This window comes from Lacerta agilis, chromosome Z, assembly GCF_009819535.1.
Source record: "Lacerta agilis isolate rLacAgi1 chromosome Z, rLacAgi1.pri, whole genome shotgun sequence".
Classification (NCBI taxonomy): Eukaryota; Metazoa; Chordata; class Lepidosauria; order Squamata; family Lacertidae; genus Lacerta; species Lacerta agilis.
The window spans coordinates 5913868-5940834 of record NC_046331.1 but is presented as its reverse complement, the minus strand read 5'-3'; the positions used below and the strand labels follow the sequence as shown (position 1 = coordinate 5940834).

At 44.2% G+C, this 26967-nt stretch overlaps 1 protein-coding gene across 1 annotated transcript in view; it reads right to left on the bottom strand.

The window, feature by feature from the left end:
• ASTN2 (astrotactin 2) overlaps positions 1-26967 on the bottom strand; it is a 627871-nt gene that overhangs the window by 190528 nt on the left and 410376 nt on the right. Inside the window, 2 exon segments of the mRNA XM_033137815.1 lie at positions 17033-17221; positions 20944-21110. Of these exon segments, the coding sequence (XP_032993706.1) occupies positions 17033-17221; positions 20944-21110 (356 nt within the window).

Below are 26967 nucleotides of genomic sequence, written 5' to 3'. Positions count from 1 at the left end.
GGGTATCCTTGGATATACAGTGGTGCCTCGCAAGACGAAATTAATTCGTTCGCGAGTGTTGTCGTATAGCAAAAATTTCGTCTTGTGAAGCATGGTCGGAGGAATTGCGGTTTGACCGGGGGGACGGACCACAAAACGTTTTTGTTTTGCAAGTCACGGCCATAGGAAACTTTGTCTTGCGAGTCACCCTTTCGTTAGCGAATGCCTTTCATATAGCAAGTTTTTCGTCTAGCGAGGCATTCGTCTTGCGAGGTACCACTGTAGTTAGAAGATGCTTTGCTAAGAGGCTTAGAATAATTTTTCCAGTCCCAGCTAATAAAGAGATGCCTTGATACAGTAGTTTCCGCAATCCATTCTATCACCTTTTAAATAAAGATTGATAATTTTGGCAACCCTAAAGTCTGCTGAGATCTCCTCTCTCTCCCATATTTTTTTTATGAGCTTGTGAAATTGTTCTGTAAGCAGGGGCGTAGGTATCTCACCGGTTTACTGGGTTTGTTGTTTTTCATTTGGTTAATAGCTATACAGTGGTACCTTGGGTTAAGAACTTAATTCGTTCTGGAGGCCCGTTCTTAACCTGAAGCATTATTTCTGGGTTAGCGGAGTATGTAGCCAGAAGCGTCTGTAACCTGAAGTGTATGTAACCTGAGGTACCACTGTACACAACTCTCCCAAATCTGGAGATACTGCAAGTTAATCTCTAATTTGTTTTTGCGGGATTTGTGAGAGGACCTTGGCAGCTTCTGGGAGTTGCGGTTAAGGAGACGCTGGTAATGTTCTTTCCAGGGTAATGCAATAGCTTCTTTATCTTTTAGAAGTGTGGTACCATCTGTGGAAGGTGAGAGGCTTACACCATAATTTACTGGCCCATAAATTGTCTTTGTGGCTTTAAAGAAGTCCCATGTATCACAAGTGTTGGCTAAGTGCTGGATCTCTTGAGCTTTTTTTTTTTTTTTTAATCCACCAGGTGTTCTTTAGTTCTCTGGTTCTTCTTTGAACCTCAGCCTTAGCATAGGTTTTTTTTCCTTAGTGATGCAGTTTCTTTCTCTTTGCCAGACATTTTCTTGTTGATAATGCATTCAATCTCACTATCATTCTCATCAAACCAGTCCTGGTATTTCTTGGTTGGTATCTAATTGTTTGTTCACTGGATGTAGTAATGGATATTTTAGCTTGGTCCAGTGTTCCTCGATGCTATCAGGGAACTCCGAAAGCAGGTGGTCCTTAAGAGTTATTTGGAAGCAAGCCCACTTATAGGATCTTGAAGGGCTTGAGCGTTCATTTTACACCTTGGTTTCCTTCCTTGAAGCCTGTGTTGAGGTATAATGTGGATAGCCATTGTGGAATGTATTAATTGGTGATCTGTCCAGCAATTGTCAGCACTCATCATGGCTCTAGTGAGCACATCACACCAATTTTTAGCTTGGACTATTATATCATTTAAGAGGCGCCAGTGTTTCAACTGACGGTGCTTCCATGATTTTTGTTTGTTTGTTTGTTTGTTTTGGGGAAAAGTGTGTTGATAATAACAAGGTTGTGCGCTGCACATATAGTCAGAAGTAAAATTCTGTCGTAGTTGCTGTTGCCAATTCCTTCTTTCTCAATAGTTCCTGGCCACCAATTGAAATCTCATGCAACTCTTGTGGTAAAATCACCCAGGATGATAATCTCCTTAGGTGTCTTTGGTAGGGTGGCATCCAGCTGAGAATATATTTTTTTCTTTTATGTCTTCATTGGCATCCAGTGTAGGTGCAAAAAACTTAGAATAGTTGCCTGCTGGTTTTTGGTGAGTTTTATTTGAAGGGTTGAATGTTGCTCATTAATGCCAGTAGGGACTTCTGACAAGAGCTTCACAAGATCATTTTTATAGCAAAGCCTACTCCATGTATTCATGATTCTTGTTCAGGTACATGTTTCCAGAAGAATATATAGCCTCCTTTTTCTTCCTTCAATTGCCCCTCTCCTGCTCTTTGAGTTTCTTGAAGTGCTGCAATATCAATATTAAAACATCACAACTCTCTTGCGATGATTGCAGTCCTGCGTTCGGGGCGCTCATTATCTGTGTTATTCAACAAAGTGCGTATATTCCATGTTCCAAATTTCAATTGTCTTTTACAACCGCTGGGTGGTGATCCAGTCGAGGAAGGGGGTGGGGAGAGGGAGACTATGTTTAGGGCACCTTTTCTAGCCCCTCCCCCTTTTCAGGGTAAGCAGAGTGAATCCTAAATAGGACCACTTATAGGAACGTGCAAGCCCACTCACCACAACAAGGTGGTGATGATTCCGCAAGTGAGACACAGAATAATATGGACACAACGGCCATGAAGCAGTTGTTTCATGCTGTCCTCACAGTATGGCCTAGTGGAGGATTGTTAGGAAATTGTAATGTGCACTAACGGTTGGTGTCTATTTAGTGCTCAATGCTGCTTCAAATACCAATGCCAAATTGAAATTTGGTTCCCACTTCAATGCATGCCAAAGCTTCTATCAACTTCAGTGGAGCAAAGAACTTGTACAGATTCTGCTTCGGAACATTCATTCTGAATCCCTAGCTCAGTGCTTGGGGCAAGCCCCCTTACTTAATGATAGCCCCTAAGTAAAAGGACAGAGTAGTAATTTGACTTAAACTGAAGGAGCTGGGGAGGGGAGGGGATCGGGATTTTATTAAGGGCTACACAGTTCAAGCCCCTCACCCCCCAGAATAAAGCCTAGAATAGAGGAAGTCCTTCTGTTACAGAGAGAGGCTATAGAACCCAGCCTCTTGGATAAAGGCGTTGTCCTGAGTGAATCTCCACCCCGTCTCTCCTACTTCCTCATTCATAACATCTACGAGTGCTACTATGTGCCCTCTGTCTTTGAGCTCTTTGCTTTCCTACTTTCAAGGCTCGCTGGGTTCTGGGAGATGTAGTGTTTGGGATGCTTTCTAAAGACACCGTGTCAGTCAGCTGTCACTCCGCTTCTGCCTCCTCCTCTCCCATTATTTCCTGATTTTTCCCCTCATCTGCCTCTGAGCTGTGACCGCCCGCAAATCACTGTTGTAAATCTATACTGTCTTCCTCTTCCTCTACCCTGGAAGGGTCAGAATGGGGAGGCAGTCTCTGCCATTCCTCCTCTGCCCAGTCCCTGACACCTTGGCAAGGTTCCCTTTAATGCATTTTCATTTGGTAGTACTGGGTCATTCACAGAGTGTCTTGGTGCTGCCATTTTAATTTCTGACAATACCCCCAAATGCAGTGTCATTATATGGAATTGTGGGGAATTTAAATTGCAACTTGGTGCTGGAGGTTTTTTTTTTTTTTTAATGGGTGCCCTGGAAAGGCATCAGCAATGGGGACAGGTGGGGGGAGCACTTTGGACCTCCTTTAGGGATGAAAGGTAAGGTGCATAATATATCCAAGCTATTATTATAATTGTAAAACCAATTTTCTGTCACATTGCTTAATAATGTGGAGTAACTGTGCAATAATCCCAGGTTAAATTTAGAATAATAAAATCTTAAGAGACAAGGAAAACCTCCTAGGTCAGCTAATTCCATGCCTAGCCAGCAGCTGCATGGTGAAGAGAACAGAGGGGTACAAAGAGAATCATGCCTGATTCTGAAAAGCTTACTATCCAGGCAGTGAGGGAAACCTGGAGGCTTCCTCAACCCACCTTGACTTTAGGACCAAGGAAGAGCTGGGCTTTGGTGAGAAGCTCCCCATGCCACTAGATAGAATGCAGTGGGTATTGTTGGTGATAGGTATTCATTTGTCTCATACAAAATGGTGATATAGAGGAAGGCCAGGGAGCCTTCTACAGCCTGGGGGCCACATTCCTTTCTGGTGACATGCCAGTTGTGGGCAGGGTCAGAGGCAAAAGTGGGCAGAGTGATGGATGAAACATTTACCTTTATACAGGCAACCAAGAGTTCAGGGACACATTCCTCCCAGCAAAAACATTCAAGGACAGTGCAAAGCAGTTCTGTTGAGGAGTGTGGCCTGAGGACAGTTGTGAGGGCCAGACAGAGAAGACTAGAGAGCCATATTCAGTGGCCAGGCCCAACATTTCCTACCCCTGGGGAAGAGTGACACTTTATCAGGGCTGTCTTAAGAGTATCTCATGCCGTGGGACGAAGATCCCTCCGGCGCCCCTCATGCTCCGCTGGGCACAGCAGGCGGGGGCGTGGCGGGCACGGTGTGGCGGGTGCGGCTGAGGCGCCCTCCAGGCCGTGGCACCCTGACGCCTTGCGCCAGTAGCCTCTATGGCTGAGACGGGCCTGCATTTTATTATAGAAGCATACTCTACATCTAAGTTTGTACTATGAGGACGTCCATTCCATGCACCTTCGTCCTCCATGCCACACTGAGCATCTGAATTAGTTCCTCTTTTCTATGTTAACTCCCTCCATTCTAATCTTCTCATGATCTTCCATGAAAACTTTCCTGGACTACTGCTGCTGCACCAGCTGTCTGGCATTCTTTGCCTTCAAAAACATCTAACATTGGAAAACCCAGGCCTGGTTTTAAAATAGCACCATCCTGCACATGAGCACACCCAACTGTAGGACTGCCCTATGTGATGAAAGGCTCATGTCCTTTTCAAACTTGGTTTTCACCTATGTTGTGTTTTGCCAATTATGTAAATGTCTGAAGGATTTTGCCCATTTCCCATTGCCAGCTCATACCCAGAGGTGCAATGGGAAAAGCTCCACACCAAGAAATTTCAAATTTCCTGCCTCTTTTTGTTTCCCATAACTAAATGGGAAATAGCTTGACGTGTCAGAGGTTCCATTTGGAAGAAGAAACTCACATTTGAGTCCTCCTTTTTTTGTTCTCGAGGATAGCAAATCTATAAGCACAACAACATTCAATGCTGTTAAATTGAATAAAAAGGGGATGAAGGTTTTATGGTCATATTTGCAGGGGTGGACTAGATGACCCTTGAGGTACCTTCCAACTTTACAATTCTATTGAGAGCCAGTGTGGTGTAGTGGTTAAGAGCGGTAGACTCGTAATGTGGTGAACAGGGTTCGCATCTCCACTCCTCCACATGCAGCTGCTGGGTGACCTTGTGCTAGTCACACTTCTCTGAAGTCTCTCAGCCCCACTCACCTCACAGAGTGTTTGTTGTGGGGGAGGAAGGGGAAAGTAGATTGTTAGCTGCTTTAAGACTCCTTCGGGTAGTGATAAAACGGGATATCAAATCCAAACTCCTCCTCCTCCTCTTCTTCTTCTTCGATATTGAAGAAGGGGGGGGGTCATGGTGATGTATATTGTGCTCTAGGAGGCTTAGTTTGATCAGAATGGATCACTTCCAGAGTTAATGCTTACTACATACTTCTGGTAAATGAACCACCATAGCCGCCAGAGGACTGAAAATTTGTGTCCTGGGGTTTTAAAGACTCGTCTACCCATGTACTATCTGAAACCAAAATGGCATATAAGTTGCCAGATGTGTGTTTTTTCAGCTCCCGCCCCCCAAAAATATGTTTAGGTCTACTCCAGCCTTACTGGAGCTCAGGTTATGCTAGAGGTACCTGGATAAAAAGCTGTATTAAACTGTTATAATACAGTGATACCTCGGTTTATGAACTTAATCCGTTCTGGAGGTCCGTTCTTAAACCAAAACCATTCTTAAACCGAGGCGCGCTTTCCCTAATGAGGCCTCCCGCCGCCGGTGCCCTTCCACCATTCAGCTTCCATTCTTAGACCAAGGTAAAGTTCGCAAACAGGGACACAACTTCTGGTTTTGCGGAGTTCGTAAAACAAATAGTTCGTAAACAGGGCTGTTCTTAAACCGAGGTACCACTGTACTCACAACTCATCTGCAGAGGAAAAAAAAATCTGTCTGAGTTGTCTTTTTCACCTCCCTTTTTCACTGTCATCGAATATTAATACAAATATTGTTATTGTACTCCACTTCCTTTGGAACCCTTCCACATCCTGCTATCAACACCACTACCACATCCTTTTCCATCAGCATCAAATCTTCTTCCCTCCCACCATGATTTGCCTATTTTTAGAACTGGCTCTTCCCAGTATCTCTTCTAAGTTGAGTGAAGGATGATCTGGCACTTTGGTGGCAGGAGTTTCCTCCCTAGGCAGATCAACCATTCAGCCCAATTAAAGCTGCTGCATGAGAAGGCCTTTTTTGTGCTTGGTGATTATCTGTGAAAATGCAAATTTGAACTTCCTTCACCACAGCAAGCTAACAAGATAATGACTATTTTCACTCACTGAACAGATTACAAACATCTGTGGAGAAGATGCAGTGTGTTCTATGGTGCAGGAAAGGTGGGTTGAGAGCAAGCTATGGGAAGCTGTTTCTTTCCAGTTTTCTTAGGAAGTAAGAACACTTGGCAGGGACTACATGGCCTGGAGGCAGGGAAGATCCCTGACCCCCAAGCTCTAATAGTTATGTTCTACTTCCCATCTTGGAGGCCATGTGCCTCTGGATTCCAGCTACTAGGAATCACAGGTAGAGAGAGTGTTGTTGCACTCCTTTTTGTGGGGTTCCCAGAGGCATCTGGTTGCCCACTGTGACAACAAGGTGCTGGGCTAGATAGGCCATTGGCCCAGTGTTCTTACTCCACTGTCACAGAAGCTCATTGCCAATGCCGTTGGGTTAAATCTGGCAGTGTTGGGGAACCTGTGATCCTCCAAATGTTGTGCAGCTGCAGCTCTAATTACAATTTGCCACAGTGAATGGAACAGGGAATTTGAGTCCATCAGTATATCAAGGGCCACATGTTCCATGCTCCCTTGCTGTAACTGGGACCTAACTACTTCACCCCTGACGGCTCGCCCATACTTTCGCTTGTCTTATGCATAGAAAGTACAGGTCCAAGCAGTTTTCCCCTTGCCCTGCTTCTTTCTCAGGAAAAATCTGCTCTTTAGCTCTAAATCAGAGCAAACATCAATCTTGCTCAATTTCTGCTGGAAGAGCGTTCCATAACACAGAACCAGTGGCAGTAAATGCTTGACTTCTGATTGAGATCAATCAGGTCTCTGTAACATTTCTTTTGTGGGGGGGGGGGCAGGACTCAGGCAGTCCCTAAGGTATCCTGGCAGGGGCGTACCCAGGATCAAAACTAGGGGGGGGGCAAGCCATGGTCGTTCAGGTTGTGACATTTCAGCACAGAAAATTTTAAGAAAATTATATATAATTATAACAGTCCTTTATTATGGTAGTTAATACAATTATTTGCTTGAAATTTTTTAAATTTTTTTTATTCTAGTTACATGTCTTATACTAATATCATTTTTCTTGGGTTTGAAGAAAATTCGTTCAAAACTTTCATTTCAACCCAGTCCTGATTTTCCTTGAAGAATTTCCGATGGACATTCATCAAACACAACCCAGTCAGTCTGTCCTCTCCCATTGTACTTCTGAGCCAGGTCTTTACCCTTCGAAGGGTACTGAAAGATCGTTCAACAGTAGCCATGGTGGACGGGAAAGCACTTAAAATACTGATCAACTAGCGGTGGACGGCTCAGTTTATATAGTGACGCGGAACTCACTAGACCCCTCTAGAAGATTCCCTCTTCTCTCTGCTAGAGACCTCTCCATCCCTTGAATCCCACTGGCTGGCTGACATAGATTCCTCTACCAGTTGCTAGGTGGCTCTAGATACTTCTCGGTTTTTACACCATTTCAGTGTGGTAAACAACTGATTATTCGCCATCGCCCTACCTAATTTTGTTTCGTTTCATCACTTTATAACCATTTAATTTTTTTTGCTTGGGGGGGCAGAAGCCCCCCACTTTCCCTCGCTGGGTACGCCCATGTATCTTGGACAAAAGTTGTTCAGGGCTTTGTTTATCGACAAAAAAGCCTTGAACATCACCTGCTAGCATATCAACTGCCGGAGTATATATTAGCAGACATGTTGCCCCACCAGCAGTGTAGCCACTGTATTCTGCCCCACTGGAGTTTCCAGACCAGTCCACAAGGTCATATATGTATTCCACCTTTCTGTATTAAAATATACCTGGGGCTGCTTACATATTAACAATAATTTAACTTAATATATGACAGCATATGAACAGCAGCAGCACTTTAAAAGCAGAGAACATTAAAAGCAGCCAGATTTTGGAAAACAGTACCTGGAATATGTCTTGAATTTACTAAAGGCACAGTTTTGCCTTATTCAGAGCAGGTATTGCATATATTATTTTACTTCGCCTACATTTCACACCCTTCACTGAAATCTAAATATCAAAACATGCAACCAGACAAACAGAATACAGACAATGACAAAATATCCATGCTACGTAATGTTGCCCGATCTGTAGTTATTCAAAGCCTAGCATTTAGCAGGGGGCGGGTGGGAGGAGCTATACTTTAAATTCCTATCCGACTCTTTAGGGTCCCTCCTCCCTTATATTGTTTGCAGAGTTGGGCACAGTCAAAACGGATGCCAGCCCCAAAGATCTGCAGCTAATACATTGCCTTCTTGCCACCTTAACCAATGCTGCAGAGGGTATATGCAGCCTTGCGGAAACAAGTAAGGTGTTTACCTACTTGTGTTGCAACAAGGCTCCCCTGACCTTGGGGAGCTCATCTGCATGCAGAGAAAATGCAAAGGCCAAATTATCTAAAAGAGACGTTGGCACGGGCAAGAACAGTCGGCTTGTTCAAAATGGATCTTGAGGAACTAATGCTGTTCTCGGATGGCAGGAGAGCTTCTTCTTTTTTTTTTTTGCACACTGCTTTGAATTTCCCTGCGTGAGCCTGCATATCAAGTGGGGGCCCACAGAGCCAGCCTATTGCCAGGAGAGTGCCTCTCTCCCCCCTCTTAAATGGCAAAGGGCTCAGTTTTCATCTCTAGCCAGCACGTCCCTTAGTCCAATCCTTCGGCACAGCATGCATTGTGGAGGTATTAGCCCGGGTTCAAAAACTATCATTACCCTCCAACCAATATGTCCGAGGCTTTAGAGAGATGAACAGGTAATAGAATTGCGCGTGCACACATACAAAAACCCATAATAAAAGGGAATGAAATAGAAGCCAGCCCCGGGGAAGCAGATCTATCTATTATGCCAAGCTGAAGGGTAAGAGGTAAACAAGCTATTCAAGGCACCGAGAAATGTGGTGCTCTTCAGGGCAGGAATAATAAACAGACCAATTATTCTTTTTACATTTAGGTCCTGCAAAGGACCCCTCTTTTGAAAATCAATGAAATTAATTTAATGTTGTTACATGCTTTACATTTAATATTCCCCAAGAGCTATTCAAAATGTGCTCAAAGATCTAAAGGGTCTTCCTTCATCCTGAGAACAGAATCACAGGGTCTTGTCTGACAGGGTTGGTCAATAAACCAGAGATACAAGACATTTCATGGAAATACACAACTAAGAGGTAAAGGGAAAGGCCGAAATATTACCAAGCTAAATAATCCCACATGACCCTTAATTGAAGGAAATTTCCTTACACTAAGTCAGAGAATTAGTTCATCTAGCTTCATACTGTCTGCACAGACTGGCAGCAGCTCTCCAATGTTTAAAACAGGGCATATTCCCAGCCCTACTTGGGGATGGCGGGGGTTGAACCTGTGATCTTCTGCTTGCAAAGGAGATGCTCTGACATTCAGCAATGGTTTCCCCCCATAATGCTTCTACTTTTTTTGCTCATAAGATTTTATTAAAGCTTTTTTTTTGCAATACAATAAGATAAATGAAACAAATCTAAACAAAAAGAAAGCAAAAGAAAGCGTAGAGTCCTCTCTCAAAGGTAGATCTTAATCATTGTGTCACACAGAATGGGATGTACCCTCCCAGCTCTCACCTGGGAGCTTCACATTCTTCTCCCAGCCTCCCACCCTGGGAGGTCTTCCCTTCCCTGCCTCTCACAGAGGGACGTTCATCAACCATCCATCACCTTCATGTGCGTACAATCCCCCATAATCATCCTGCTTATCCTCAAGCTGCTTTTCCTCTGCACTGGATTTTACATTGCGAACTTCAGGTGGGAGTCTTTTCTACCCCTACTTGCTGAGCTGTAGCCTTTCTTTTCACAGTATCACAGTATCTTCATTCATATGCTGGCCTTTTAGCATCAGCAAACAAGCCAGACTCTTATAATTATGCAGGCACACAGAAAGGACTAAGGGGGTGCACTACGTAAGGGGGCTTACAGTTCATGCTGCTCACTGCAAAGAAAGACATATGTCTACCATATGTTCACATTTTTTTAAAAAAATTGAAACAGTGGTTGGTACTTCTCTAGGGCTCATGCTTAAGGAGTTATCCTCCCTTCTATTACAGTTAGGACAGGAGCACAACAGCAGCCACCAGGTTATAAATAAATGCACTTATTTACTGTATTTTTCACTCCATAAGACACACTTTTTTCCTCCTAAAAAGTAAGGGGAAATATCTGTGCGTCTTATGGAGCAAATGGTGGTCCCTGGAGCCGAATTGCCCAGGGGCCAAAAGAGGATTGTGTTTTTTATTTTACAAAGAGAAAAAGGGGTGTTGAAAGGACCCCACTCAGCAGCTGATCAACAAGAGATCGGGAGAGAGATAAGAGTCTCCAGCTCCCTTTCAGCCCCGCCCTCTTGCCCAGGCCTCCGTTGTTGAATGTGCTGCAGAGGGAGGTTGTTTGTTTGTTTCCCTAGCGACATGTGACTGGCTGATTAGACTATCTGTCTGGAAACTGTAGAAACGGCTCCCTCTCCTTAAGAAGCTGTAGAAATGTGAGTTGAACACCATTAAAACGGAACTTTTCCTCTTTGCTTTTCCCCCTTTGCAAAAGAAGCTTTGCTTTTCCTCCTTTGCAAAAAAGCTGCACAAATCTGAGCTGATCCTCAAAAAAACAGGGCTTTTCCCTTTGCAAAAAGCTGCAAAACTTTCAGCTGATTCTCAAAAAAACAGGGCTTTTCCCTTTGCAAAAAAAAAAAAGCTGCTTAAAACAAGATGTTTAAGGGTTTGGAAACCAAGCCTTATGAGGAACAATTGAGGAAGCTTGATATGTTGTTGTTGTTGTTGTTGTTGTTACACCTCACCCATCTGGCTGGGTTTCCCTAGGCACTCTGGTCGGCTTACAGCAAATATAAAAAGGTAGCAAAATGTCAAACATTAAAAACTTCTGGATACAGGGCTGCCTTCAGATATCTTCCAAAAGTTGTTTTGTTGGTTTTTTGCCAATTATTTTGATTGATTTTCCAAATTATTACAAATCAAACCAAATTAATTCAGTTTAATACAATTTCTTAAAAAAATAAAAATAAAAAATGGTTCCCCAGTCTTGTTATAGTGTATGTCCAAGATGTACCCTCACTGCTGTGTCAATTCTCATTTAGGCTCTAGATGACATCACTTAATACTTGCCAATAGTATTGCATTCATCCAGTTGCCCCTTTACAGCCTTGCAAACAACAAATAGCTCAATTAAACCTTTGTATATCTAATCTATACAGCATGTGTAGTTTTTTCATTAAACTCCTTTTCCTGCTCAAATCCTCTCACTCACTGTCCCAATCGTAGATCTTTCCCTGGTTGAGCATCCCAATGACAACACAGCCATGCAGAAATCCGTCTGACTGCAGCCAAACATGTAGAGCAAATCTTCCAGACCTTTTCCCTGAGAACATTGGATCCTACCCTGTTATGCCTTCCTTTCCAGTGCTGGTTGTAACACAAGTCCCTCTCAAATTCTGCCTCCATAGCAGTTAAGCTGCGGGTTATTTTTTCACTGCATTCCTTCTCTCACAACGCCCCATCTGGAGATGGTAATAAATATCACCCATTCACTGCTCAATCAAGGGGGATAAAGTGTTGACGTATAAAGCCGTGTTGACGTATAAAGCCGTATTGAATCCCTTGTAAATCATAAATCAAATGTATTCCTCTCCTTCTCATCCAAGAAGAAACATACAAACAACCACACATGCCTCTTTCCATTGTGCAGGGGAGGGCAGAGGGAAAGAAAACCATATCCAGTAATCATAAGAAAACATAAAGCACCCTGCCCTCCCCTTTTCCCATTCATGCCCGTTGCAGGAATTTTTCAAAGCTTTAAAATATCATTCAAATACTTTCAAAAGTATCAGTTCTTTCAGCGACTGATTAATCGCAGCCTGTTTGCATATCCTGCCTCAGGAATGCCTCATGATTCACCCAATTAGCTGAATTAAGGAGGAACATTTCAACAAATCATGCTGGAAAATGGAGGCTCATTCCTTGGCAGGGGCTCGCTCCCAGGTCACTCCTGTTCTGCCTTCCGAAGTAGCAGGCATGGGGTAACGTGGTGCTGCGGGTGCCGCAGTCTTCCCAGTAACCCTGGAAAGTTTCGGGAGGATTTATGCCTCATCTCCTCCCTCCCCACTGCCTGAACTTCTTCATCAGTTGTTCTATCCTATTTTGCCTCTGGCACCACCCATCACTGGCATATGGTCTCTGCAGGGATGGACCTTGGTAATATGATACACTGTGTGAGGCCACAATTAGATGCTCCTCACCAGAGTTGCCTTCCCAAAGATGGGTAAGGGAGGTGCTGGGTTTTGGGAAGGAGGTCTTCTCCGTCTCCTTCCCAAAGCTGGGCAAGCACTAACTAGGCTTTGGGCAGCCAGAAGGCACACTCTAGGACCCTGCTAGAGCACTCATGCCTCCTTCCCAAAGCCCAGTGCCTCTGGCTCAGAGCTCTGTGCAGAGCAACCAGCCATGATGCCCTAAATCAGCCTCTGTCCCTGGAAGAAAGGTGGCCCTCATTGTCTTTTTTTGTGTTTCGTTTTTGTTTTAATGTATAGAGGTGGCTTTCGTCTGATTGAGCAGGGCTCTTCTTTGTGTTCTTAAAGGGCAATAAGGTGAGGTGCATATCCAAGCTTTCATTTTCAAATTCTTAAGAGCAAGTTCAGTTTACGCCATGTGAATAATCCATAACTGAGTGGCAAACCAGAAGAAAGAAAGCAGGTGATAAGGTAGGAAGGATGGGGTCTGGGGAAAAGATGTCGGGGGGGGGGGGAGAGAGAGAGACACTGCTTGCCAGCTCTTGTGGTTGCAGGAATCGCTCTCTAGCTGTCATGCATGACCCATAATCATCATGGAGTTTTATTGAGAAGCAACAGTGAGGGAGATGCCAAGTGACAGCTTTAAAATTAACTTGCCAAAACTTCCCATCAATATTATGACAATTCCTCCCTCGTTGGTTCAGTGACCCAACATGAAGCATGACAACATTAACATAACTTCGCTGAAACAAAAGCCTGCCATTCTGGAACGGAAGAGTCAGGGTTACTGTATAAAAGACACCCCCCCTCCTCCCTGGAAGCAGGAGAAAAAAAGAGATGAACTGAATTTTCGTGAATTTCGACTCACATGCTTAAAATGTTTGTGTTTAATCAGCACAGGGGTGGGGAGGGGTGGAGCTTTGTCAAATAAGAAAGCAAACAACATGAAAAGGAAATTGAAAATGAGTTGTTTTGTCCAGTGTTGTTTTCATATTAAATACATTTCAGAGAGAGCTGTGGAAAAGCTGCTTCATCCCCCCCCCAAAAAAAAACCACCAAGAAAGGAGATTTTGACTAAGCCTCAGGAAGAACTTCCTGACAGTAAGAGCAGTTTGACAGTGGAACATAAAGCCTCCTAATGTGATGGATTCTCTACTGAAGGTTTTTTAAACAGAGGTTGGCCTCCATATGTTGCTGGACTACAACTCCCATCACCCCCATGCATTGGCTAATGCCAGCAGGGGTAATGGGAGCTGGAGTCCAACAACATATGGAGCTCTCTCTCTCTCCCTCTCTCTCTCTCACACACACACACACCTGAACCTAGAGGTTATGCTGAAGTAGTATACAAATTCTATCATTATCATCATCATTATAGTGTACCCAACAGTATTCCTAGGTACTACCTGATAAGGGTGCTCAGTATAGATTTCTGCAGTATCCACTGTTGCTTCCCTGCCATGCCATCTTGCACAGTGGGTTGTGATTATTCTATTTATTATGGAAACTGAAGCTACTAAGGCACAGGAAGCAGGCTGACTCATCCATGTAGCTAAAAGGATCCAAGGAGCTGTAAATCCCTTTAAAAGATGCAACCCCCCTGTTCCACTTTGTTGAAAAAGGCTTTTAATCCCCGGCATTAGGGCAGCTTCCTGCTATGTTTCACTTGCATCAAATTAAGGGCTGCTCAAACAGCTGGTGTCCTTAATGCTCAGAGAGGTTCTTGAATATCTTAACTGGGATCTTTGGCACAAACAATATAAAACAAAAACAAAAACAAAAAACCTAAAAAGCAAAGCACTCCCAATCACAGGGAGGTACGTAAACAGCTTATGTATCCTACACAGAGTGCTTTATAACCCATATGCCATTTATCTTAAACGCAGTCTTGGGTGGAAGGCTGTATTTATTTCTCTCCTTCCATTGGGAAACTGAGGGAAGAGAAAACAAGAACTGAGAAACAAAGCTCGAACAAATAGCAGGTGAAGAAAGAAGTCTCCAGAGTTGGGGCTTTAACTGCAGATAAAAATATAACTGAGTGGAGAGTCTCCTGCATAACTCTGTAAATGGGAGCGGTAATTCGCACAGGGAGCACCGCTCACCTCGCGCTGGTGGAGCCAATCCAGTGCTTCCGCTGGTGTGTCTGCACCATGCCAAACTCACCATCACCTTTCCCCCTCACCTTTTCATCCTGGTAAGCAGCAGTGCGCAGTGCTCGATGTCAGGTGAAAAGCACCGCCCCATCTTACCATGCTCTGATGAGTAGATTGAATGTACAGCTAACTATGGAACTCAAGCTACACAGACGTGTATATAGTAAACCTGCAACTTATGCTGGGGTTTACATTCCTGGGATCATGCCTAAAGCCAACACTGCATATATTCAAAAAACATTGGGCTCAGTGGTGGGTGTGATTGCAAAAGTCATCTTTCCCAGACACCCACCTCTTTCTGCCATCTCTCTATCTATGCCAAGTGCGTAAAGCTGAATGCACACAGGTTAAATATGCATAATTTTGGGCTCAGTCAAACAATTCACATATTGTGAACGCCAACAATCTGCATCTTTCCTTCCTTGAAACTGTCTGAGTCTTTGATCTCTAATTTCCAAAGCAACTTTCCTCTTCCCTCATTTTTTTTTTGTTGGTCCAATTTAGTTTGAGAACCTGCAGGTGCCCATTTACTATAGTTTAAATTATTACTATGGAGTGATATAGTTACTCTACAGAGCCATGATGTTGATTTATTGTTTGTTTGTTTGTTTGTTAACAACAACAACAAGAAGAATAACAACAACAAAATCTGCCTGCAAATCTGCCCTTTTTCATGGACTATATTCTCTCCCACTCTGACACACACACACACACACACACACACACCCTGCCTTCATCTTAATTATATTCCACCAGTATTCCATGACTGGTTTTCTTTTTCTGTCTTACAGATTTAACATTGAAGGAATTTCTCCCTAATTATCCTCTGTGGGATTCATTAATCTAGGCAGCACCCCTGACAGCCTCACAAGAACAAGTCACTGCATACTATGACATGGATAGCCTTAAGATTTGCATCATCATCAACCTTTCTCAAGTAAAGAGGATGGTGGAGTATGGATTGCTGAATCAGCATTGGACTTGGAGGGAATCTAAAAGCACCATCTGCTGTTGATGCAGCAAGCTCTTGCCGCCTGTGATTCCAGCTTAGCAGTAAGATCCCAGAATGAAATTGAGTACTTTCAACCATAAAGAAAAATGAGAAATAACAACTGGGAAGTTTTTAATGTTGGATATTTTGTTGTGTTTTTTAATATTTTGTTGTGAGTTGCCCAGAATGGCTGTGGCAACCCAGTTAGATGGGTGGCATATTATTATTATTATTATTATTATTATTATTATTATTATTATTATTATTATTTAACTCTCATGTGCTTAATGGATAGTGCTTAGATTAGAGACCCGAGGCCTCACTTCCTATTTTTATGACTCCACAAAAGGAAGCACCTAGCTTTTAGACTGAGGAGACTGGGCTTTTCCTTACAATAAAATCAGCTGCTCCAAACCCAGTTTGAATTGAAAAGAACAGAGAGAAAGGGGAACGGAAACCAGATCATTCTTTAGGGGCAAGATGGGGGGCTCAGTGCATGCCATTCAATCAACATCCTCTTTTTAAAATCAGATGTGAACTTTAAACTTCAAAAAAAGAAAAGGAAAACATTACATGTATGTATCCTTCCTCAAAGGAACTTAGAAAGGTATAAAAGAGCTTTGCAGTCTTCCAGCCCCTAGGTCAATTTATTTGGTCTAAGCTTAGAACTGGGCACTCTGCACTACTGTACTCATACTAAGAGTTGTAGCATATGATATCTAGAGCAGAATCTGGAATCTCAGCACAAACTTGAGAGTGTATGGAAGTATTCAGCCAAAAATCGATAAATATAAGACAATTTAGTTGTTGTAATTGTGGGAGATTAATTGAGGTTATGATGAACTGTATGCATACAGCTACCACCCCCTTCTTCAGTGGATAAACCTGGGGATTCCGGGGTGTGTGTGTGTGTGTGTGTGCTCAGAACCAGTCCCAGAAGCACCTAAACTACTAAAAGAATTTCCATAAGAAGAGTCCGTGAAGCCAGTACACTCTGGTTCATGGACATCATGTTTGGCTTATTCTGACTCGCTGGGTTCTGTATCAGAAACTGCAGAGCAAAGGGAATTCAGGGTACTTTGCAGAATCTGGGAGCTTTCAACTTTTTGACACACACAAACACTCCTGTCCAGATGCATATGCATCTGTCCTGCCAACCTAGCAGTTCGAAAGCACGTAAAAGTGCAAGTAGATAAATAGGTACCGCTCTGGCGGGAAGGTAAATGACGTTTCCATGCGCTGCTCTGGTTTTGATAGAAGTGGCTTAGTCATGCTGGCCACATGACTCAGAAAAACTGTCTGTGGACAAACGTCGGCTCCCTCAGCCAGTAAAGCGAGATGAGCGCCACAACCCCAGAGTCATTTGCAACTGGACTTAACTGTCAAGGGTCCTTTACCATTTTTATATACACAGCAAATGCACATTGTAGCAAAAACTTGTTGAGGGTGAACAAGGCATACCTGAAGGTCATCTGGAAGACCTGCCCTTGGTTGACATGCTGGGTCCTGTTGTTGTAGCCATGCAGCATCTCTCCAAAGAGGGTATCATTGAACTTCACATCTGGTTTAAGGCACTTGGGGCCCTCACAGATGTCTGACAGCATGAGACACGATTTGCCATCTGGTGCCAGCCTATATTCCTCAACACAGCTGAGAACCAAACACAAAAGGGTAAATCAGATATGCACAAAAAGTAAACTACAAAATCAGTCCCAGATCAAATCCATCATGTTGTTTGTTTTCGGGGGGGTGAGTGGTGGGGGTGGGGGTGGCAGGAGTAGGTGAAATGGGCCAGCACAATGGTGCACCATAAATATTAAATCTGATGCACCAAAGTGAGGCACCGAAATAAGGAACAGCAGCAAAGGGGACCCTGTGTGTGAATGAGATTAAAAACAGGAGGAAAGTATATACCAAAGGCTTGGGTAAAACCAGGACCAGCTTGAAGATTGTGGGCAGGGGTTGTCAGCAAAAAGCCCTTTAGCGGGTCCCTCTTATTTTGGTTCACTTATTGAGAAGGCAAAGGCAGCGGCAATGCTCAAATGAGCATCAGAGAGGTGGGAGCTGCCATTTTAATTTTCCTTGGGACAACACTATACTAAGGCAATTTGGAGTTGAGTAGAGCACCGTGGGGGGATGGGGAGGATGTAAAGCTGCCCCGCTGACAGGCATCCATGGTGGCCCCTGTTGGAGCCGTAGCAGCTTACTGGGGGTGCAATAGGCTTACACGAAGCCTGGCTATAACAAATGGACCAGACAGATATTTTACAGTTGGGTAGCGGAGGTCATAAGAAAATCCCTGAGTAAATTAAGTACACCCCACAGCATGTTACAGAACGGGCAGAAAAACCTCTCATGTAAAAGTGGGCTTAGCCAGAGAAAACCAAACCAAACATTACGTGAATAAAAAAAAACAGTCACTGAACACCAGTAACGAAGAGAGTAAGAGTTGCTGTAGCAAAGAGGCTGAACTATGAATCCCGAAGTTCCTGGTTTGAATCTTGTTTCTGCCATAAAATCACAAGGTGGCCTTAGGCAAGCCACACTTCATAGCCTCAGTTGCCCCATCTTTAATATGAGGAATTATACTGATTTATTTTACAGGGCTGTCCTAAGTACTACAACTAGACAATGCATCTGAAGTACTTTGAACAGTGTTTAATGGGTTAACACTGATGTTAAATATTCCTACTACGAAGAAAACGACAATCTGCACAGATTTTTACATTAAAATGTTTTTGGGGAAATAAACAAAATTGATATTAGATATGTGCCTATAAATGTTTCTTGGACAAAAGTCACGGGAATTCCCAGCTGTGATTTAAGGCTTCCCTCATGTGTTCCTAAGAATAATTTCAAAAGTCCTTTTGCAGAAGAAACAATTCCTCTGGGTTGGGTATCCTCAGTGCTGCACTGCTGAAGAAATGTCAGGTTGCAGAAACTGCTGCTGGGATTGCTAAGAGTACGCCTCTCCTTCATATACCACCATGTGGTGGGGTGGGGGTTGCTCACAGAGCAGGTCTTCATGCAAATGAGCTGTCTAGTCTCGGTTCAGCGCCATGGGAGAAAACTAGCACCTCCAATGCTCTTTGTGGGGTGCTTCTTGTGAGGTGGTAAGAATTGCATTTGGAAAACCCTGTTCTGGAGCCTAACTAAACCCTTTGGTGTTATGTGCTTATTTCACAATGTGTTCCTTAACAGAAAAACAGTAAGCAACCAGTCAGCCTCCAGGTATTATTGGACTCCAACTCCCATCAACCCCAGCCAGCATGGCAATGATCAGGGGTGATGGGAGTTGTAGCCCAGCAATATCTAAAGAAGAAGAAGAAGAAGAAGAAGAAGAAGAAGAAGAAGAAGAAGAAGAAGAAGAGGAGGAGGAGGAGGAGGAGGAGGAGGAGGAGGAGGAGGAGGAGGAGGAGGAGGAGGAGGAGGAGTTTGGATTTGATATCCCGCTTTATCACTACCCGAAGGAGTCTCAAAGCGGCTAACAGTCTCCTTTCCCTTCCTCCCCCACAACAAACACTCTGTGAGGTGAATGGGGCTGAGAGACTTCAAAGAAGTGTGACTAGCCCAAGGTCACCCAGCAGCTGCATGTGGAGGAGCGGAGACACGAACCCAATTCACCAGATTACAAGTCTACCACTCTTAAACACTACACCACACTGGCTCTTTAGACCACAGCACCACCTGCGTCCCTCTGCAATTGAACATAGAGACCTACAAAACACTTTGACAACTATTCATTGTTTTTGCCTTCTTCCATCATTGTCATCATCATCTCGTAGAAATCTAGAGTTGGAAGGGATAACCCCAAGGGTCATTTAGTCCAACCCACTGCTAAGCTGACAGGTGGCATCAGAATTTAAAGCCATCAGAGTGATGTGCAGAGTAAGAACAGAATGAAACTTGGAAATGCAAGCTCTACAAAGGGCAAAATAAATTCCCTTTGATTTTGCAGTAGCTCAAATGCTGTCAGAAATGATCTGTGGGTCCCTTACCACCTCAGACAACCCAATGAAGACAACCCAATGAAGGGCAAATAGTTTGCCACACTTGTTATAGAAGAACCCTCACCAAAGCGATCGCAGGGAGGAAAGGCTTAGCCCAATCTGCCTCATCCCTTGAATCAAACATTTCTCATATTTTGGCATTCTCTTCTCTAACCCCACTTCTAAATTATTAGAGCTACTATCTCTCAGTTGAAGAAATATTAGTCAGCTGTTCGAGTAGTTAATCGATTCAAACTGCATTCTTCTTTCCATAAGGGGGCACAAGTTCTAGAGCGGTGGAATATTGAAAGTGTGCCGATTCTTCTGCTCCCGTGCCAATCCACAAGGAATCAGAAGAGTCTACAGTCTTTTCATTGCTGGATTTGAAAACAAAACTTTGATGGGCTGGCTGCTTCACTGGAGCTATCAGCCTTCCCATAGGATGCACTTTCCTCTTTACTTTTCTGTGCCGAGAAAGAAAGCAATAGACACATGCACGAAAAAGCTAGTTGATGAACTCAAAGCCCCAGGGAGCCATGAAGGGCTGGGACACAGCAAAATCTCGGCTGCCTGAGCACCTGGATGTGTCAGGAATTGACAGATGTTCCTTGGAGTTACATTTCGGAATGTGCTTCTCCACAGCACAAATCCACACCTAACATTCCTTTGAAGGTCAAATTTGTATTGAGGCAACAACAGCTGCTGCCACAAGCCAAAGAAACAAAATCTGTGGGGAATTTGGCATTGGAGGGAAAGAGGGATGCAGTGATCACCCCACGTCCCTCTGCTCTGGAGAATGTAGCCAGCTGAAATTCACCAATCCAAAGCTGAGAGAAGCTCCCTCCTCTGGATGCTCCTTGCATCCTTTATCTCAGAGGCAAGGCAAGGTGTCTAAGTCCAAAGCCCACAGCAAAGCTAGGGGACAAGCTACATCTTTAAACACAAACCAGCTCTGACAGCTGTGCTGACCCCTCTTCCGCCAACATGACTTCACAGCAACAATGCATAAAAGGGCTGGGGTGTTCAAAAGTGACAGGCTCCAGATGGAACAAGGCAGCAGCACGACACTGAGAATTTGTGGGTGGTGATAGCAGCCATGTTAACAGTCACTTCCAGACCTCCCTTTAAAGTGACATATCCAACGTTCGCCAGACAGCAGCAGCAGTAGCAGCTTCCAGAAGTGGTGCACTTTCCCATTAGGTGTCCATCTACCAACTATCTTACTTTGTCTGCTGAATGCACAGTGTTTTGAGTTGCATTGAGCTTCCATATCACAATTGCTTAGCCAGTCAGGAATATTCAAAAAGCAAGCATACAGAAGGCTTTGAGGCTGCAGTCAGTTGAATTTGTACCCACCAACACCTCTCGCCCATGGAGACTCACCCGCAGAACATGTGGATGGTGCTGGACATGGGTTCTGATGGGAGAGGGAGGGTCTGCTGAAGACACAGCTGCTCACAGCCACCATTGAAGCCATCTGAGCAGTCAATTCCCTTGGAGTAGTCGTAGCAACCAGTGCCATCCTTCATAGGCCTCAAATCCTCAGGGCACTGCATTGAGAAGGGAAGGATACAGTTAAGGAAGAGGGGAGCATTACTCTCTCCAAGTTGGACACCTTTATACCACTGAGATGCCTACTATTGTAGGAAAGGTGTATAACACAAGGCGTTTGTATTACGCCTTCAGAAGGCAAGGGAAGTTAGGTTGCCAAATGATGCTATCACTTCCAGGAACAGCAATACTTTACAGCTGGTGCTTAGGTCTGTGTGAAGCATCGTCCATCAATAGCACTCATGCTTTAAAAGCCTGCACAAACTAGAAGAACAACAATTCACTTGTGCAAGAGGGCTGCTAGTACAAGGAGATGTACTCTGAAGGGAAGAGGTTAAGATGAAAAAGTGTTGTCAATGGGTAACTCACCTGTGCATTAGAACCCAATATGAGTTCTAACGTAATGCTTACAGATTGCCATTATTCCACAGCGGAATTCAATCACATGCCAGCAAATTCAGGTTTTACACCTTGTAATAGCTCACTTCCCCCAAAAGAGCTAACATTTTTGCAGCAAGGACAGTGATGAGATAATGCACTGGAAAGTGTGAGATAACACTATCTTCATGCAGCATTGTTCAACCACCTCAGAAAGAAATCAGGTTAAATGGTCACTAAAAAGCCAGCACTATCTAACCTCCCTGCAAACAAATCAGGGTGAATGCTCAATAAATGGGTTGTCTGGAATAGATTCTAAGTAACAGAAATGAGTTTGAACACCTCTTCTCTTCCAGATTTATTTTGTACCTGTTGGGGATCATTGTGAAAGTAATACTGAAGGAGAAGATGCAACTCAGCAGTGACTGCTGTCATGGATGATGGAGAAACGCTGAGAACAATAGAAATGGGCTATACCTGGGTTAGTATCCTTTAGGATGGGGATTGAGAACCTGTGGTCCTCCAAATGTTGCTCAATTCCCAACTCCCATCACCACCCGACTATTGGCCAGGCTGACTGGGGTCGATTTGAGTTGGAATGCAACAGCATCTGGAGGACCACATGTTCCCCATCCTTAATCTAAAGGCTCAGCTAGATTGGTAAAGAAAAAGCTATTTATATGTGTTGTATATGCAATATAACACTGTGCCAGCAGATGGAGCCATGGAGTCCTGTTTTCCCTACTGGATTTCCCTATTTAAATTTACAATATGTTTAACTCAGGCATGGACAAACGTGGCCCTCCAGCTGTTTGGGGGCTATAATTCTCATCACCCCTGACCACTGGGTCCTGTTAGCTAGGGATGATGGGAGTTGTAGTCCCAAAACAGCTGGAGGGCCAAGTTTGGCCATGCCTGGTTTAACTGAACGCTTCTTTGATGTGTCTAGATCCAGTCTATGAGGCACCCTCCTCTCTCAGGCAGAGAGAGGCATTCTTCCATCTCTTGCAACAGGATCTGGAGGGCCACCCCCCCCATTCCTGCTCTAGAGTATTTCTGTTGAAAATAGCAAGGAGTAGGCAAGTGTGTTTTGTGTGTGTGTGTGTGCGTGCGCGCACACACACACACACACACACACACACATTAATTCAGCTGGGTACCTGGTTTCTCGTCTATTATTAGAGGTTCTAAACTACTATCATCGTGCTGAAAATGTGACCCACATTTTAAATTTCTGTTTTGCAGCAAGCTCTGCCTGTCCCAAATAATTAAAGCAGTCAACTATCTAGCAACATCAATCCATAGACAACCTTATTAAGCAACACTCCTATTCCACCTGAATTTTCTTTCAACTGAAAGAGAGAGAAATACTAATAAGTTAAAAGCAGAAAGCTGACCAGTTATCTGGAGAGCAAGAGAAAGATAATAAAAGTAGCCTAACAGCAGTTCCAAATTAAAGATGAATTACAGAATGCCTGAAGATGAGCTAAACAACAGCCAATCCAGAGATGCATGATGGTGGGCTATAAACTGCCTATCATATGAAAGAAAAGTCATAAAACTGCTACATTTTCTGTGTTTCTTTTTTCAAGGAAGAAAATAAAGGAAAACAAATTGGGAAGGGCTGCAGTTCAGTGACAGAGCATCCATCTTGCAGGTTTAATCCCTGGCATCTTCAGGCAGAGCTGGGGAAGACTCCCTGCCTGAAACCCTGAGCCTCTGCCAGTCCGTGTACATGTTACTGAGCTAGATGGACCAAATGTTTGACTCAGTTTTACAAGAGTTTCCTATGTTATTAAAAATACTCCTTTGTGACCACAACCCCCTATATCAGGCATGTCCAATAGGTAGATCGTGATCTACCGGTATATCACTGGATATCTGTGGCAGATCACTGGTAGATCACCGGCTCCTCCCCAAAGAAGCTCAACAAGTTTGGCACCCCTAAAAAAAGCTCAACAACTTTGTCCTGAACCCCAAAAAGGGGGTAGATCACTGCCAGTTTTTAACTCTGTGAGTAGATCACAGTCTCTTGGGAACTGGCTACCCCTGCCCTAAAGGGAACCTTGAGCCCAGGGGCCAAATGCAGCCCTCCAGGCCTTTCCACCTGGCCCTCAGAACTCTCCTCAGGCCACACCCCCTCTCCCTACAAGCAACACCCTGCATTGATTCTGCATGGTGCCCCAAGTGTTTTTGCCTGGCTGGAATGTGTCCCTGAACTCTGATAATACTGCTTGAGTGCCTGGATGCAGGTCAGAGAGAGGTGTGCAACTGCATGTAGAAACTGTCCTATTATACAAATGTTAAAATTATGTTTGTTGCTCCACTCATTTTTGCCTCTGGCTTCACCTGCCACTGGCCTGTGGCCTACGGCAGGATGCCCAGAAGGGAATGTAGCCCCTCAGGCTGAAAAAGGTTCCCCACCACTAACATTGGGGGGGGACGACACACACACGCAGAAAATCCCATCTCTAGTCTGTTGCCTGGATAGCTTCTTATTTGGATGCCCATGGGTGCTGCTGCTAAAGGACTGGCCACCATGTTTTAGGAGCCCCAAACCTAAGGATCTCCAGCCCATTGGTCCATCTGCCCCTCACTTGCTTCCCCTGCCTGACAGGAACGCTCCAAGCTCCCAGGCATGTACCCTTCTTGCTAAAAAAATAATTAACATTTATTTAGTGCATTTTGTTGTTGTTCAGTCGTTCAGTCGTGTCCGACTCTTCGTGACCCCATGGACCAGAGCACGCCAGGCACGCCTATCCTTCACTGCCTCTCGCAGTTTGGCCAAACTCACGTTAGTAGCTTCGAGAACACTGTCCAACCATCTCATCCTCTGTCATCCCCTTCTCCTTGTGCCCTCCATCTTTCCCAACATCAGGGTCTTTTCCAGGGAGTCTTCCCTTCTCATGAGGTGGTCAAAGTACTGGAGCCTCAACTTCAGGATCTGTTCTTCCAGTGAGCACTCAGGACTGATTTCTTTAAGAATGGATAGGTTTGATCTTCTTGCAGTCCATGGGACTCTCAAGTCTCCCCTCCAGCACCATAATTCAAAAGCATCAATTCTTCGGCGATCAGCCTTCTTTATGGTCCAGCTCTCACTTCCGTACATTACTACTGGGAAATACTAGTGCATTTACATCCCACCTTTTTCGCTGCTCAGGGTGGTATATGTGGCTTTCCCACTCCTCAACTTATCGTCACCACAACCTTGTGAGGCAGGCTAGGCTGAGAGGCTGTGACTGGCCCAAGGCTACCCAGTGAGCTTCATGACCAAACACGGATTTGAACCCTGGTCTCCCAGGTCCTAGTCTGACACTCTAAACCATATTGGCTTGCCACTCTCACTACCTTAGTGTTGCCTACTGAATGGCATGTGACCTCCCCAAGAGAGGGGAACACGTGGCTCTCCAAATGTTGCTGGTCTCCAACTCCCATCAGTCATAGCCAGTGCAGCTAGGGTGGTGATGGGAGTTGTAGTCTGACATGTGAAAGGTGAAAGTATATGTATATGTGTAAAGACATATTTTTATCAAGTAAAGATGTTTTAAATCAATGAGTATTATTATGATTTTTTAGCCCTTATTTATTTGTACATTATGCACAAAAGGGAAAATGGACAGTATTTACAATCTGAGTAATTGATTTAAAAATTACAGAACAAGTCTGAGCATATATTATTGGGAACAGTTAATAAAGCAACCAAAATTTAGAAATGCAACACAAGCCAGCACTTTGCTTCCCTGCCTTTCAAAAGCACCTGCTTCAGACAATTTCTTAATCTTCTTTTCCTGAATGCATTGAATAAAACATGAACTACACTAGGCTTATCAATGATGTTACATTCTACAAGTGAGCTGAGACACCACCAGTTTGTGCCTGTGTGTAAGAGAGAATATCATGCATATTGAAAAGCATCTTAGCTGTGAGTCCTGGAAGAGCTGCTCCCTGCCTTGCTGGCCATTTTCCACCTGGCCTAAAAAGGAGGGGCCCTGACTGACTCCAGCTGCAAGAGCTGAGGCTGTTGAACAAACTCTTGGGCTGGGGTATTGTTTAGGAGGGGTTGGGGGAGCTTGTTGCGGTTATTATTTTTTGAATCTTTGTTTTGGATTTTATAATGATTTATGTGGAAATTGTTCAATTTGGTTTTACACCTTTTTGATGTTTCATTTATTGTTTATGACTACTTTTAAGATTTGTATTATGCACTTTTTCAAGTTGTAGGACACCTTGAGCATGGTTTTGGCTACGGAAAGGCAACATACAAATAAAAATGATGTGTCTGGGTCTGTCTGTATTCATATTGCAGTGTGTGTGTGTGTGTGTGTGTGTGTGTGTGCACATTCAGACATGAAGCTTACTGAATAGTTATGGACATCTTGCAGTCTCTCATCCTCAACAGGGAAGAACTATCCTGAGTTTCAGGCTCTTTTTTTCCAGGAAAGTGCTAAGGTGCTCCACCTTAGCTTGCCTTTCAGGGTTGTTATGAGGAGCAGTGAGACTCCTGAAAAGCTTGATAGATGGGACAAACAGTATGTGTACTGGATGAATGAAGTGTACTGGATGAGGTCCAGTTCTGAGGAAACAGGGCCTGTTCTTCTGACTTGATTAATGGAAATATGAGTTTGCACAGATCAGTTTGTCTTACACTCCCCTGCCACTGACCCTTTCATTGGACATCTACATCTCCCCTCTAAATTCTGAGAGAGGGAGAGGGAGGGAGAGGGAAAGAGAGAGAGCACAAGAGTTGGGTGGTGGAAAAACTCCTGGCAGCAATTCAGGGCCCACAGTAATATATTTATTGGTTAAATAAACCTGTATCATCATGATTAATTTAATATCTGCAAACTATTTCGTACTTCTAAATGCTCATCCTTTTAATTGCAAGCTGTTAATCATCTCAGCTCTAGGGACCACATGTGCCAAGAAGCTTTGGGGATTCTGCCAAACAACAGGGGCCTGTGAAGTAGGTTGAACAAGTTAGCAGAAGACATCCTATAAACAGGCTGGGAGAGACTGGGACAGACTGTCAAGCGTCCCCTTCCTCTGTGACACAACCAATCAGCAGCTCTTCCAAGAAAGCAGGGAAGCACCACAGACCCTTCACTTGCATCACGTTGCACTATTTGTTCCCACTCCTCCACTTACTTACTACGATCACGCTTCTCCTTAAACTGAGGAGCTAGATCTTGGCTTTGTTTCTGTCAGAGAACAGTGAGTGCCCAGCTGGGCGGTGCAGGGGCTGTCAGAGGAAGGAGAGCCCCAGCGCCGCGGGGATAGCAGGGGAGCATCCAGCAGGAGCGACAGGCAGGAAAGCAACCCAGCAGGGAGAGGGCTGGGGGATGCTCCGGAGACCCAACAACCACTCAGCGGACCAAGCGGGGAGGGAGCAACGAGAGTTCCATCGCCCCAATTATGTAGGGGTGTGAAACGCAAGGAGGGAAGGCGGAGAGTGGGGGGTGCCCAAGTTCTTATGTTGGG